The sequence below is a fragment of the Mercurialis annua genome, linkage group LG1-X, assembly GCF_937616625.2.
Source record: "Mercurialis annua linkage group LG1-X, ddMerAnnu1.2, whole genome shotgun sequence".
NCBI lineage: Eukaryota > Viridiplantae > Streptophyta > Magnoliopsida > Malpighiales > Euphorbiaceae > Mercurialis > Mercurialis annua.
In genome coordinates, this window is record NC_065570.1 from 52,573,870 (window position 1) to 52,588,924 (window position 15,055).

Here is a 15,055-nt window from a genome sequence, read left to right on the forward strand (position 1 = left end):
TATCAAATTTGTTTACTTAAATAATGAAATCATTAAATAACTAAGTCTAAAGATAAAATTAAATTTATTTCCATTAAAAAATACAATCAAGTCCTTTATTTTTAAAAACCAACTAAAAATTATAATCAAATTAAATCTAATTTAAATTCTTAATTTATTTAACTAAATGTAAATAAATTTTAAACACATATAATTAATAGATTCTAGATATGGAGAACGTTTTTGAATTTTTCCCAAATGAAAAAAATATCAATTTAATATTTCAGGATACAATAGAAACACAAAAATACGAAATAAAATAAAATTGACAGTTTTTAAAGTCAGAATTAAAAAAGGACTAAAAAATCAGAGTCTTTTAAGACATTAATCCTTTCTAAAAATAGAGAATTACAAATACCGTTCTAGAAATGATGCAACAGTCTTTTTTTCTTTTGTGTGTATCAAACTTGTTAATTTGACTAATAATTATTTTAGGCCAAATGTTGTAAAAAGGCTAAACCTTTCCCAAAAATTTCACAAAAGTCCTGAACTTTCAATTTTGTCGATTTTGGCCAAAAACTGATTATTTGGTTTCACAAAAGTCCCGACCTTTCAATTTTGTCGATTTTGGCCAAAAATGAATTATTTGGTCTCACAAAAGTCCTGACCTTTCAATATTTGGCATGACATATAGGCGCCACATAGGCGTCACATAGGCAAATTAAAATCAAATTGAGAGTTGACCACAATTGAAACCAAATAATTTGTTTTTGGCCAAAATCGACAAAATTGAAAGGTCAGGACTTTTGTGAAACTTTTATAAAAAGTTTGGCCTTTTTACGACATTTGGCCATTATTTTATTGTTGGCAAAAATACTGAAAACTCCCCCACCTTTGAATTTTTTTTCAATTCCACCACCACCTAGGAGAATTCTCAATTGCACCCTATTTAGGGTTTTCAGTTTTCATCTGTACCCCAAAATAAAAAAAAATGATAATTTAATTAATTTAATAATAAAATTATTAAAACCAACTAAATAGAGGGATTGTATCATTATTTTTTCCATTTGAAAAAAAACAAATAAATTAGTATATGAAGAATTAATTTAAACTTTTTTTTAAAATAAAAAGAGATCATTTTAGTCAATTGGGGTACAGACGAAAACTGAAAACCCTAAATAGGGTGTAACTGAAAATTCTCCTACGTGGTGGTGCAATTGAAAACAAAGTCAAAGGTGAGTTTTTTTTAAGTATTTTTGCCTTTATTGTTCGATAGTGCGCTATTTTCTTCACTAATTTAATATCAAAGTTTTCTTGCTTAATAATACAAATTTTATATCCATTTTATTTTATTTTTGTGGATTATTTATTTTATTTTCATGGATTTTATTTTTTTCTTTATAAATTTTACTATCTCTTTCATAAATACATTGTTGTAAGGAAGATTTAAATTATTATTAATAAAAATGTTTTGGATATTCTCTCAAACAGATTTTGAAAATCGAAGAGTCGGTTTGTAGTTTGATATAATTAGGAAGAACATAATTGAATTGTTAATTAAAAAGTCAAATACCTTACGATTGAAGAATATAAATAAAAAATTATTTAATTGAAATTTTTATTTTGTACTTTTTGAATATTTTTTTATTTAATTTTTGGTTAAGTTATATTTTTACTTCTCAAATTATATAAAAATAAAAAAGTGCATAAATATATTTACATTTTAAATGTTTTTAGGCATTGCATTTCGCTCAGCACACACTATTAAAAGGCTTAATGCATCATTTGACCCTTAAACTATACACTTTTATTCTTAGAGACTCTTAAACTAATTTGATATTCTATTGGACCTCTTAACTTTACTTTTTGTTCTATTTAACCCGTCAACTGCAACTTTTTTTGCCGATCTGACCTTTTTCATCCAACGTGGCAAAAGCGCGTGTTTTCAAACGCTTTGAAGCGCGTGAAGGATAATTAAAATGCATAAATTGTTCTATTGAACCCCCGAACTACACTATTTTGTTCTATTTGACCCCTAAACTTATTTTATTTTTCTATTGCACCTTCAAACTTTTAATTTTTACCCATTTAACCTTCTCGAAAATACAATTATTTAATTTTTATCCATTTAATCTTCTAGAAAAATAAAAAAATATTGAAATTTAGTCAAGTAATTACATAATATAACTTCTTGTACATGTAAATATTTGTTTACATTTCAATAATGATAAATGAAGTTTGTCTGTTTTTAGCGATATTATAAAATATTATAAATTTACTATACTGTGATAATATTAAAAAAAGACTACATTTTTAAAAAAAATTAATTTTTAGTGTGTTTCACGAATTTCCAGTTTTAAATTTTTTAATACACCAGCTTTTAATTTTTTGCAATTTCAAACTTTTCAAATCAATTTTGAATCTTTAAAATTCGTGTTAAAATTGGAAAACACGCTAAATTTTATGATTTTTAAAACCTTAAATGATTTTTTTTCAAATAATATATAAAGTACATCACTTTTTATTTTAAATTACAAAAATATTTAGGCTTAATATATTTTTTAATCCCTAAATCTTATCCTTTTATTTCCTATGACCTTTAAACTATTTTAATGTTCCATTGAACCTCTTAACTATTTTTTTATTCTATTTAACCCCATGTCAGCAAAGCCATGTCATCAGTTTTATCCACGTCATCGCGTGTGGTGTGCACATTCCGGATGAGGGGTTAAATAGAACAAAAAAAAAAGTTAAGAGGTACAGAAGAATACGAAATTAGTTTAGAGGTCGCAGAGAATAAAATGGTATAGTTTAGGGGTCAAATGATCTATTAAGCCCTATTAAAATGACAAAATCTAAAAAATATGTCCTTTAAGTTTCGCAGACATTCTAAAGAAAATCTTTACGTAATCAAAATAAGGCCACCGACCATAAATTGACACATGTATTACTTCCAGGACTTCTCCCTATATTCTAGTACAGAGCGGGTTAAAAAGGCATATTCATACACTTCATGGGTCAAATTATAAAATACAGAAGTTGTATGGTAGATTTATAAATAACATACAATACAAGTGTCTGCATTGAAAATACAAAATAAAGCAGAAAAAAATTCCAATTTACATAAACATCCTTTCACACTTGATAAGCATACAATGATTACCGTGTCAATTGTCAGTAATTGTTTCTAACATCTAAGGCTATCATAGTCATTTACACTAAAGTTGTCCATAAACTAGTAGTTTAAAGTTACAATTTAATAAGATCTAAGGGGTTTTTCAGTAAATTTCCAGTTATCATCAGAAGCCATTATGATGATATCTGCAACAGCACCTCAATCCAACCAAAAGCTACAGAACCTCTTCAATTTTTATTTTAAATTAAAAAAAAAATACAAATTTAATAAATAATTTGTATTTTTTTTCCAATTATTTTGAATTTATAGGCATCTCTATCCATCTTTCCTTTCCTTTTCTAGTTTTTTATTTTCTTAATTAAGAAACGTATAATAAAATATGTATATTATTAACTTTCTTAATATTTTTCTTTCTATGCTATAAAGATTAAAACTTTAAGCTTCTAAAATGGTATTTTTGCTCTTATAATCTGTTCAAAAGATTATGTGTTAATGGGGTTTATGTAAAAGTTGTTGTAAAAAATTTGGAGACATGTTGATTTGTGGGTTGTTATTGTTGAAGTGAGAAGAGTATTTTTGTATGTATTTTTAACAAAAAAAAAGTGTTGTTTTTGAGCTTATTGGATCAATAAAATGTCTCAAACCAACTGGGAAGCTGATAAAATGTGAGTTCTTTATGCAATTTTTGTTTATTAATGTTCCCGTATTTGTATTTTTCTGGGTTTCTGTTTTTTGTTTTCATTTCTGTTGTAATGATATTTGTTTTTCTTGATTTGTGTTGTGGGTAGCTGGGATTATTTTGGTTTTGCTGTTTTTTGAGGTTTTGGACTTGAAAAGTTTTGTTCTTTCTAAGCTGTTCTTTAGTACATTACATTCACATTTTTGTTCTAGGGTTTGTTTAACTGTACAGTGTCTTTATTGAGAGTTGTTTGATTTTGAGCAGAGTTTGTGTTATTTCTATAATTAAACTGGAGCTTGTTAACTGGCCATCTGTATTCTTCTTTGTCTTATGGATTAGCTAGGATTTTGTACTTGCATGTTTTCATTGTCTTTGTTTCATCTTCCTTTTTTTAGGGCTATAGCAAATCGGTTTGGTTTTTTCTTTCATGCCATTGATTTTCTTTTGACTGAACTTTTTTTTAATGTTTATACCTAATTGGGTGAGAAATTTGGTTACATTGCTGCTTTAATGTTTGGCAAAGTTTTGATTTTGATTTTCTTTCTCTTTTCTTGGCTTTTTCTCTCTTTTCTATTTGACAAATTATTTTCTAAAAATGACAGGTTGGATGTATATATCCATGATTATCTAGTAAAGCGAGATTTGAAGGCTTCCGCTCAGGCCTTTCAGGCCGAGGGAAAAGTATCTTCTGATCCTGTAGGTAGGTATACACAGTTATGATTCAAGGGAAGAGATACTGCTTGTGCTTAGATTATAAGATTGATGTTACTAGTATTTAAAAATTTGTTTCTTATTTGACTCCGAATGTCCAGCTATTGATGCACCTGGGGGTTTTCTCTTTGAATGGTGGTCGGTTTTTTGGGATATATTTATTGCCAGGACGAATGAGAAGCACTCAGAAGTGGCTGCATCTTATATTGAGGTTGGTTTAAAAAAATTCTCTGCAGGTCGTGTTTATTTATCTTAAATGCTTTATGTGTACTCGATGCCAGTGCTAGTGTGAGTCATGAAATGGTCAGTTAAGCTTCCCGTGTTGTGTCCAAATATGTAAGATAAAATGGATATTTTTCATATTAGTATTAATTTCAAGAATAGGTGTTAGTTATATGAATCCACGGGAACTTACTGTTTGTGAAATAAGAATTTGTTATGTGCACAAATATTATTCCTGGTTCCCATTTTTGTATTTATCAGCTGTCGTTCCATCGATGCAACAATTGAAAGATTAATAGACAGATTGATGATAGAAAAGCTGTTGAAAAATCTCAAGTCATGCCATTACCCTGGCATTGTTCCATCTGTTGTTTGTAAGATGTTTTTGCATGGCTTAAACCTCTAAATTAGGATAGCTCTTTATTTTCTATATTAAAAATTCTAAATTAGGTTAAGTTCACTCTTTTAAAGATTTACTAGTTTCGGTAGGTCGGCAGATTCATCTAAAGCATTTTTTACTTAATAATGCCCAGTACGTGTAAAGGAGCGCATAAATGTGTACACTGGTTGACGACCTGCTTTGTAGTGCTTGCAGACTTCCAACCTTCAAAAAATTCTTCCCTTAAACAGAGAACAATGATATTTTTTCTTCTGATCCCTTAAAGTCTGATATAATCAATATGCTCCAGATCTTTCTCTATTCATTGGTAGTTTAACTGGTGCAAGCTCTTCAAATTTGTCAAGTTTTTTAGTCTGTTTGTATATACAGATTCTTTTGGGATGTCTTGATCTTTTTCTTAAGTAGAAAGCTTTTCTTCACTGAGAGGTCATTTAATGATGAACTGTGAGTGTCCTATATTGCTTCATGTCTCTGAAATGGCCCACATTTGTTTGATGTGGTGCAAAAAAGCGAAACATAAAAATTATATCTTTAAACTTTAAAGCCTATGTGAAATAACTTCCTCAATCAACACCTGTTTATACACGATAACATAGTAAACATTTCAGACTCAGTTGATTAAAGCACGGGAGCAGCAGCAGCAACAACAGCAACAAGCTCAGCCACCACAGAATCCACAACAGCAACAACAGCAACAACAGCAATTACAGATGCAACAAATCTTAATACAGAGACATGCTCAGCAGCAGCAGCAGCAGCAACATCATCAACAGCAGCAGCAGCAACAGCAGCAGCAGCAGCAGCAACAACAACAACAACAGCCTCCCCAGCAACAGCAACAGCAACAGCAGCGAAGAGATGGCAGCCACCTTCTAAATGGCACTACAAACGGGCTTGTGGGAAATGATCCACTCTTGCGCCAAAACCCTGGAACTGCAAATGCCATGGCGACAAAGATGTATGAGGAACGATTAAAACTACCACTTCAAAGGGATTCTTTGGATGATGCAGCAATGAAGGTTGGTGTTTAACCCTCTTGCTTGACTTTTTTTTTCGTTAATGACTTGCGAAGTTAGGTGGATAACTTGGTTTACCTATCTTTCAAACTTTTTACAGCAAAGATATGGTGAGAATGTTGGCCAGCTTTTGGATCCAAATCATGCTTCAATATTGAAGTCTGCAGCAACGGGCCAACCTTCAGGGTGCTCTTTCTTACCAGCAACATTTGAATGATTTTGTTTCAATGTTAATATGGATTTGCAGTCGCATCCAATTTTTGTGTGGACTATTTTAAAACCTGGCCTCCAATTAATCTCTTTCATTAATGGGGTATTATCCTACTGTTCTGTGCTTACTCCAGTGATTACTTTATAGCTTATTGTTATACAATTTTTAAATTCAGGCAAGTGCTACATGGTACAGCTGGTGGAATGTCTCCACAGGTTCAGGCTCGGAATCAACAACTTCCAGGGTCCTCACAAGTACCAGTCTGGATCTCAAGAAAGCAATCTTTTAATTTTAATTTTTCCTATTATTTATTTTCTTCTAAGTTTTCTTTTTCCTGGAATCAATCAGGACATAAAGACCGAGATCAACCCGGTCCTAAATCCTAGAGCTGCTGGTCCAGAAGCATCATTAATAGGAATTCCCGGTACATGTTCATGCTCTTTTACCTGTTTAGGCATATGCAAAACTTGTTTGTAAAAAGGAAAGGATTATTTGCCTTATCGTACTCTATGAATCTGGGTTCATCGTCTCTCAAGCTGAAAACATGAAATTATAATTTTGATCCCATGTTTATCATAGTTTTTGTAGCTTATATTATTTTGGTGGCTCAAATATAAGGTATTGTTGTTTCAGGATCAAATCAAGGAGGTAATAATTTGCCTTTAAAAGGGTGGCCACTCACTGTAAGTTTCTGTGGGTCATGTAGTCTTTTGTTCCTATCTTCATCAATCACTATCATGATTAGAACACTGATTTTTGAGAAAAAGTTCCATTGATGGTTTTATTCTGATATAGCGTGTGGGTTGCTGTTATGCCTCTGTAATTTGTTTCCTAAAGCATTTATATGTACGTGATATTTTGAATCATTTAACCCGTTGATAACTTTGTCAGGGGTTCGATCAGCTTCGTTCTGGGCTTCTTCAGCAACAAAAACCTTTTATACAGGCTCCTCAGCCCTTTCATCAACTTCAGATGTTGACGCCACAACATCAGCAACAGCTTATGCTTACACAGCAAAATTTAACATCACCATCTGCTAGCGATGAGAACAGAAGATTGAGAATGCTTTGGAATAATCGGAATATGGGGGGACTCGGGAAGGAAGGGCTGACGAACTCTGTTGGTGATGTGGTTCCAAATGTTGGATCTCCTTTACAAGCTGGCGGTTCTCTCTTGCCTCGTGGAGATACTGATATGCTGATCAAGGTTTTATATGTGCTTTTGTAGTTTCCCTTTAGATGTTATTGCATGCCTATTTCTTTGTTCTTCATTTTCTGAAATATGTATTTCTCTGTAGTTAAAAATGGCTCAAATACAACAACAGCAACAACAGCAGCAGCAGCAGCAGCAGAACAGTAATCCACAGCAGCCTCCTCAGCTCCAGCAGCATGCTCTTTCAAATCAGCAGTCACAGAGTTCAAGTCATAATCTTCACCAGCAAGACAAGATGGGAGGTGCTGGCAGTGTCACAGTAGATGGTAGCATGTCCAACTCTTTTCGAGGAAATGACCAGGTTTGCCTTTTTTCGTCTATATGTAACAGCTAAATGAAATTCTGCTGATGTGGTTTTTTCTAGCTTTAATTTTCTCGATACATTATTTGACCAAGTCTGTCTGGATGCATAAAAAATGTCAGACAGGTTTCTAACATGGGTTTCCCTGTTTCAATTTAAGGTTTCCAAAAACCAGACTGGGAGAAAAAGGAAACAGCCAGTATCATCTTCAGGTCCTGCTAATAGCTCCGGAACTGCTAATACCGCAGGACCCTCCCCGAGTTCAGCACCCTCAACACCTTCAACCCACACTCCTGGAGATGTGATATCAATTTCTTCTCTGCCACACAGTGGTGGTTCTTCTAAGCCTCTAGTGATGTTTGGCACCGATGGAGCAGGCACTCTTACATCTCCTCCAAATCAGTTGGTTAGCTCATTACTTCCATCTTGTTGTGTTAGTAAAGGAATTGGATTCCTTGCTCGAATTCTCATTGGCATTCCATTTTGGCAGTGGGATGATAAGGATCTTGAATTGCAGGCTGACATGGACCGTTTTGTGGAGGATGGATCCATGGAAGATAATGTTGATTCTTTTTTATCGCATGATGATAATGATCCTAGAGATGCAGTTCCTCGTATGGATGTCAGCAAAGGTGAGCCCTTACTGTTGTTAGACTCGTACGAGTCACGAGTCGAGTCAGTAGCAAAACGAGTCGAATCTACTAGGGGAATCGAAATAGGGCTTGAATCGGTCCTGAATCGTTCGAATCGGACCTGAATCGGCCGACTCGGTCCGACTCGGTCGATTCAAACGATTCTTGTAAAAGCATGAAAAAAATGTAAAAACATCTTGTTTTGAATATGTTATAGCTTTGTTCATAAGAGACTCGGTATAAAAAAGAAAGTAGCAGATGAGACAAGGTTTAGAGGTGGGGAAAAAAACACAAAAGAAGAAAAAGAAAAATTACAGACATAGAAGGTTGAAGATGAAGAGGTTGAAGATGAAAGTAAAAAAAAAAAAAAAAGTTTAAAAAGAAACACAGATTAAGGAGAGTGGAAGGTGGGTAGAGCATGATGTGACAAGTCCTTTAACTTTTTGATATGTTAGACAATTGTTTTAAAGAGTACATGTTCTAGACCTGAGTTCAAAAAAAGTAACCTTCAAATAAAGAACATGAAAAGTTCATATTTTTATATTCATTAATATTTATACTTAACATATTAGAAATTAATAAATTTACAATATTTATTTTATAGTTCTTCAAAATAAAAAGTAATTATATATATATATATAAAATTATCAATTTAAACCGAATCTTACGATTCGATTCGATTCTCGATTCAGAAAATTCTAATTTCGATTCTCGATTCGATTCTCGATTCAACAACTATGCGTGCTGATTGAACAGTGTCTATGCTCTGTTGTCAAGATTTTTCAACGGCTTGTTGACTAGTATGGTGTTTTTATTTCTTGAATTGATAATGATACAACAGTGAGCTAGTTGTTTTCAGATATTTTAAATGATATGTTACTAACTTACTAAGTTACTATTGTTATGTAGGAGCTATACATATATCATAGCAAAAAACATCGATGATGAGCTTAATTAAAAATTTAACTGCATTTTGAATTTGTTAGGACTAAATGAGATTCCTTATCTTTGACTACGGTGATTCACTCAAGTTGAAAATTAACATTTGATCTCAGGGTTCACATTTACTGAAGTGAGTTCAGTAAGAGCAAGTGCAAGCAAAGTAATCTGCTGCCACTTCTCCTCCGACGGAAAACTGTTGGCTAGTGGTGGCCATGATAAAAAGGCAAGTATGAAGAAAAAGTAAAGATACTCTAAAACATTCAAGTATGAGTGCAATTTTTTATGTTTCTGGAAATTTATTTCGGAGTCTTCATCGATTGTTAAACAAGCAGAAATGTTGTGCTCCACGTTGTTCTGAAAAAGAAGAGAAGACATGCAACAGTTTGCTTGATCTTTTTTAGCTAAATTTTTAATTTTTAATTATCTGATTGATGGTTTATGATACAGGCTGTATTGTGGTACACAGACAATTTAAAGCCAAAAACTACGCTTGAAGAACATTCGTCATTGATTACAGATGTTCGTTTCAGTCCAAGCATGCCACGCCTCGCCACATCTTCATTTGACAAAACTGTCAGAGTTTGGGATGCTGACAATGTTAGTAAACAGTATATGCTATGGTTTTGGTCATGTAGCATCAGTATGACATTAGAAAGAATTAGTCTTAACACAATTTTATGGATAGATGGATTGAATTATCTGTCACCAAACTGTGATCCTATCTCCACGATTATGTAGAACGTTTATTTCATTACAGTTAGCACATATGATAATTTAAATATTCACACAACGTCTCCATGGACTAATAATAGAATCTAACTTCGAGTTGAATGGTCTGAATGATTTTGGTGTTGCTTCATTGACAGAGTTCTCTCGAATGGTTTTGCAGCCCAGTTACTCCTTGCGTACTTTTACGGGACATTCAGCCTCTGTCATGTCGCTAGATTTCCATCCGAGTAAAGAGGACCTCATTTGCTCTTGTGATGGAGATGGTGAAATACGTTATTGGAGTATTAATAACGGTAGTTGTTCAAGGGTATTCAAGGTAGAACTTTGTAGACCATTTGGTTTGGAGCTCTTTCATTTATTCGTTTATTATCCTAGCTTGGTATGGAAAATGCTGATTTTACTTGTACTTTCATTTTTGTTTTGGTGTGAACCAGGGTGGTACGGCACAAATGAGATTTCAGCCTCGTTCGGGAAGGTATCTTGCTGCAGCTGCCGAGAATGTGGTATCTATACTGGATGTCGAGACACAAGCTTGCCGACATTCATTACAGGTTAGCTGGTGTTTTTTTTTTCTGGGCTCTATTCAAATTATTCTAATCCTGCACAAGTCTTTGAAACATGAATAGGTCACAAGATTTTAATAAAGATTGTCCAAAGAACCTGCAAATCTTATACTGTAGCATCTCAGTTCGTACTTTTAATGTATTGTAGCATGTTTCTTAGCTGTTCTAGATGATTCCAATATTTTTAATTTTTGTTATTTATTTGTTTTAAATTAATGCATACACGTGATTTTCCCCATCTTCTTTTATCATCTCCTCTGGCATAGCTAAGCCTCCATTGAATGTAAATTAACTGTAGGGACATACTAAGCCGATCCACTCGGTTTGTTGGGATCCAACTGGTGAGTATCTAGCATCAGTCAGTGAGGACTCTGTCAGAGTATGGAGACTGGGATCAGGTAGCGAGGGAGACTGTGTTCATGACTTGAGCTGTAATGGCAACAAGTTCCATTCATGTGTTTTCCACCCTACGTACCCTTCGTTACTAGTCATTGGTTGTTACCAGGCAAGTTAATTTGATCTGAGATATACGAGTAGCATTTGTTGCTTATGCAGTGCCTCTGTATGTAATTTTATGTGGCAGTTCTAGTTTAACCTGTTCTAGCTAGGGATGTGCATTTGGCTCAAACCAATTTTTTTTCTCAAAACTTAACTGATGTTACAAGGTTGTAAAATGTAAATTTTTCCAAACCAATTCGGTTCGGTTGATTTTTTCAGTTTGATTCAGTTTTTCTGGCTTGGTTTAAACTAAAACTGAACTGAAATGTTTTTACTTCCATATCCAAACCGGAGCAAAATTCAATTTTTTTTAATTTTACCGAGCCTAATTTATTGTTTCTGTTCGATTATGTAGTTTGGTTCAGTTTTTGCACATACCTATATCTACCTGACTCGATAATGGAATGTTTTGGTGCAGTCCTTGGAGCTTTGGAACATGACTGAAAACAAGACTATGACTCTCTCGGCACATGAAGGACTAATTGCCGCCCTGGCTGTATCACCCGCAACAGGGTTGGTCGCGTCTGCGAGTCATGATAAGTTTGTGAAGCTGTGGAAATGATATGATTCTGTGTCAGAGCGTTTAACGGGTACTATTGAAATGCTTTTAGCTTGTTTATTTTGGTCAGTCAATCAAATCTACCTGTTTTGCGTTCTATTCAGTTTCAGGTTCTTATAACCCTAGACACTAACCACTGTTGTTATTATTGTTGCTGTAATCTGGTATATAAAACCTTTTGTCAACTTACAGATCAATGTTCAAGCTTCTTGGGCAGTTTGTATCTTGTAATGTTTTTGTATTCTATTAAGAGGTATCTGCTCTTCCTTGCATCGGTTTTCTCTTTGGTCGAATTCAATTCATATTAGAATCGGTTCTCTTTGGTAGAATCTAGTTAACATTAGAATCGATTTTCTCTTTTGTTGAATCCGGTTTATATTAGAATCATTTTTTAACGGACTGATGGACATGTCCCATTTGTTAATTTTGATCAAGTATACATGTATTTAATATAAACTGGCATAAAGCGGGTTCTAATACAAACTGAGAAGACTAATTCAAGTTGTGAACTAAGTTTTTCAAATGTGATATGACTATAACATGATTGCTTAATTAATCCCAGCAAATGCAAACACTTGCTTGGCTGAATCCATGGCCATCGCCTCAGGAGTAGCAGAGAAGTTGAAGAAGTCCATATAATTAAACTCTTTGAGAATTTGGGGATGAGATTCATCGATTAGTGATTGTTGCGGTTTGATAGTTGAACCCTCAATTGGAACTCGAAATGCTCCAATGGAATATCTATCTTTGTCTCCTTTCATTATCACTCTATGCTTCACTGCATGCAATCTCCCGTTGCTCCATGCCTGCAACAGCACGATCATACCATATTCAATACCAAACTCGGTTGATTTAACTGAGAGGATTTGGTTACCATTGATATAAAATCATATGAATCATGAGTATATTAAATGGCGGGAATGAAGGTAAAACGATATACCATGAGAGGATCTCCGACGATGAAGAAATAGGAAGAAGGCGACGATGGAGAGAATGTAATCCATCGGCCACGCTTAGTTTCGAGTTGAAGGGCTGAAACATGATCCTCATAGAGAAGTGTACAGAGTGGTTTATCAGTGTGAGCAAAGAGTCCAGTGGCATTTTCGTCAGGTAATGGAGCTCTGTATTTCATCATACGTAAAAGTGTCTTACTTGGTATTGCTGAGTCTGAATCCATTTTCTCGCCCAGACCGTAACTATCCACGATTAGCATCATAATCATACGGTGTAGCTCGTCTAATGGTTTCACCATGGAGCTCAAGATTTTGCTGATACAATTATAATAATCTAAATCATATCCCAATTCAAAAAATAAATTTAATAATCTAAATCACAACTATGATGGAATTATCCTAAATAAACTTTCTGACAATTTTGTATAATAATTGCACGTTTTTAGTCAATTATATCTAAGAAGCAATTTAAACAGATGAAGAATCTTATTAATAAAATTAAGATATAATTCAGTATTTTTAAGCTAAAATATTACATTTTTTGAGAGAAAATTTACAAAATTTTCTATAATAAACATGTGAACTTTTAATATAATTTCTTTAAATTTTATGATTTTATCTTCAACTGAAGATTAATTTATTTTATCAATAAATTAAGAGACAAAAATATATTTTATTTTTATTAATTAAATATTTTCATTTTTATTTACTGCTTGAATATATGTGTGTGTGTATATATGGCAGACCCAATTGTCAGATATTATTTTATCAATTTTCTCGTAATTATGGATAGATAAAATCATTCTACCAAATAATTAAAAAATGACGGAAAAACTGACCATAAGTTATCAAGATCATCAAGTGGCCAGCTCAACTGCTCTGCAAACCCTTTGAGAGAGTCAAAATTAGAAACATCTTCAATACCAAATCCTTCATAAATTGGAGCTAAAGGACTCAGTCCTGCATAGCTATGGTAAGGCTTTGGATTACAGTTCTTCCTTTTGGTCTCTAATGGAAGCATAAAAAACTGCTTCATCAATGAGAAAAATTCATCTCTGACTTGCATGGATATATTATGATACACCACCTCAAAACACCCATAATTTTCACATGCCTCTTTAACCTTCTTGCATAACTTCTCCCATTCCGGGCTTCCTCGGACCTTGTCACGATCGCCTCCTGAACTCTGGGAAAGATCAATGGTCGGAATCTGGTTTTCACAAGCCGACCCCATACTTGTTCTTTCTTTTTGTTACTGATTTGTATGATTATTAGTTGCTGCTAAAGGGTATTTATAATATTCTTTTAAAATGCCATGCATATTTTTCCCAAGTTAATTTCATCAAAATGGAAGATTCGTTCTTGGATTTTTATGCCTGTATAAATTAATTGTTATGAAGTTAATTAGATATGCATGATTCAAATATTGATATGCATGTAATGATAGAAAATAGAATTAGTCGGCTTTTGCAGGGGTATATAATATTGATCTCAATGAAGCAATCATATATATAGATCTCTATATATAAATAAATGATGTCGTCTGACATCAGAGATTTTAATTTTTATGTTTGTTTTTGTTTATTATAAGATAAATTTGGCACCTTTTGTGTGTATGAGAAAATAGTTTACATCACATGTACTATAAATACTAATATATGTATGTGTGACGCATATATATTTCATTAGTGGTAGATTTAGTCCTCTAATAAAATTATTTACAGTAGGATTGTTTTAAGGTTAAAAGCGAGTATGAAAATCAAAATTGACATAATGAAAACTTATAAAATATATTTGGATTAATTGCAAGCATGTTTGTAATATGAAATTTTGGATTCAGCAAAATTAGTTACCAACTTTTATTTTCTATCAAAATCATAATATACCAATTTTATTTTGTTCAAAAAAACGTTAATGTGGCTATATATTCTGGTGTTTACGTCATTATTTTTTAAATTAAAAATAGATTGGTATTCTAATTTGTCAAAACATAAGAGTTGATAATTAATTTTGTCAAGTTTCAAAGTCCAGATTTTATTTACAAGTCAAGATATAATTCATAGTTTAATTTGCATTTAACTCAATAAATTTTATATTTTATTTCATTGAATAACATATATGATTGCACAAATTCATAATTAAATTTGCATTTAACTCAATAATTTTCCAATAAGCGTTTGCTGAGCTTTTTGGTTCGTTCTTAAGTCCGTTTATATAAGTTATGGAAATGATGCACAAAATTACTGTGGTTGTGATATGAATTTGACGTGTATTTAATTATGAGTTAAATGCAAATTTTTACACCCCAGTTA

At 32.8% G+C, this 15,055-nt stretch overlaps 2 protein-coding genes across 5 annotated transcripts; one reads left to right on the forward strand and one right to left on the reverse strand.

The window, feature by feature from the left end:
* Positions 1 to 3,456: 3,456 nt before the first annotated feature.
* Positions 3,457 to 12,062, forward strand: LOC126659696 (transcriptional corepressor LEUNIG). 4 transcript variants are annotated; one of them, XM_050353043.2, is made up of 18 exons: positions 3,457 to 3,780; positions 4,397 to 4,494; positions 4,607 to 4,716; positions 5,736 to 6,146; positions 6,244 to 6,329; positions 6,530 to 6,614; positions 6,703 to 6,778; positions 6,988 to 7,037; positions 7,246 to 7,560; positions 7,652 to 7,867; positions 8,028 to 8,273; positions 8,385 to 8,499; positions 9,555 to 9,664; positions 9,889 to 10,038; positions 10,331 to 10,486; positions 10,605 to 10,721; positions 11,032 to 11,238; positions 11,650 to 12,062. In XM_050353043.2, exons 1-18 carry the CDS (start codon positions 3,749 to 3,751, stop codon positions 11,791 to 11,793), a joined length of 2,724 nt encoding a protein of 907 aa, XP_050209000.1. In that variant the 5' UTR covers positions 3,457 to 3,748; the 3' UTR covers positions 11,794 to 12,062. The 4 variants fall into 4 exon arrangements, with proteins under 4 accessions (XP_050209000.1, XP_050208983.1, XP_050209007.1 ...); XM_050353026.1 differs by having other exon boundaries at positions 3,459 to 3,780; positions 8,358 to 8,499; XM_050353050.1 differs by having other exon boundaries at positions 3,459 to 3,780; positions 6,530 to 6,608.
* Positions 12,063 to 12,195: 133 nt separating this feature from the next.
* LOC126659730 (probable 2-oxoglutarate-dependent dioxygenase AOP1) lies at positions 12,196 to 14,107 on the reverse strand. Its single transcript, XM_050353065.1, has 3 exons — positions 13,583 to 14,107; positions 12,731 to 13,058; positions 12,196 to 12,596 (listed from the first exon to the last, which is right to left on the reverse strand). The coding sequence occupies exons 1-3, from the start codon at positions 13,975 to 13,977 to the stop codon at positions 12,339 to 12,341; spliced, it is 981 nt and encodes a 326-aa protein (XP_050209022.1). The 5' UTR covers positions 13,978 to 14,107; the 3' UTR covers positions 12,196 to 12,338.
* Positions 14,108 to 15,055: the final 948 nt, after the last annotated feature.

Excerpts from the sequence above, each read along its gene's own strand:
- LOC126659696 (XM_050353026.1), top strand. The coding sequence starts at position 3,749 with ATGTCTCAAACCAACTGGGAAGCTGATAAAAT. Across the intron at positions 7,561-7,651 it reads ATACTGATATGCTGATCAAG|TTAAAAATGGCTCAAATACA; the intron begins GTTTTATATGTG and ends ATTTCTCTGTAG. Across the intron at positions 8,500-9,554 it reads TCGTATGGATGTCAGCAAAG|GGTTCACATTTACTGAAGTG; the intron begins GTGAGCCCTTAC and ends ATTTGATCTCAG.
- LOC126659730 (XM_050353065.1), bottom strand. The coding sequence starts at position 13,977 with ATGGGGTCGGCTTGTGAAAACCAGATTCCGACCATTGATCTTTCCCAG. Across the intron at positions 13,059-13,582 it reads GATGATCTTGATAACTTATG|CAAAATCTTGAGCTCCATGG; the intron begins GTCAGTTTTTCC and ends TAATTGTATCAG. Across the intron at positions 12,597-12,730 it reads TCGTCGGAGATCCTCTCATG|GCATGGAGCAACGGGAGATT; the intron begins GTATATCGTTTT and ends GTGCTGTTGCAG.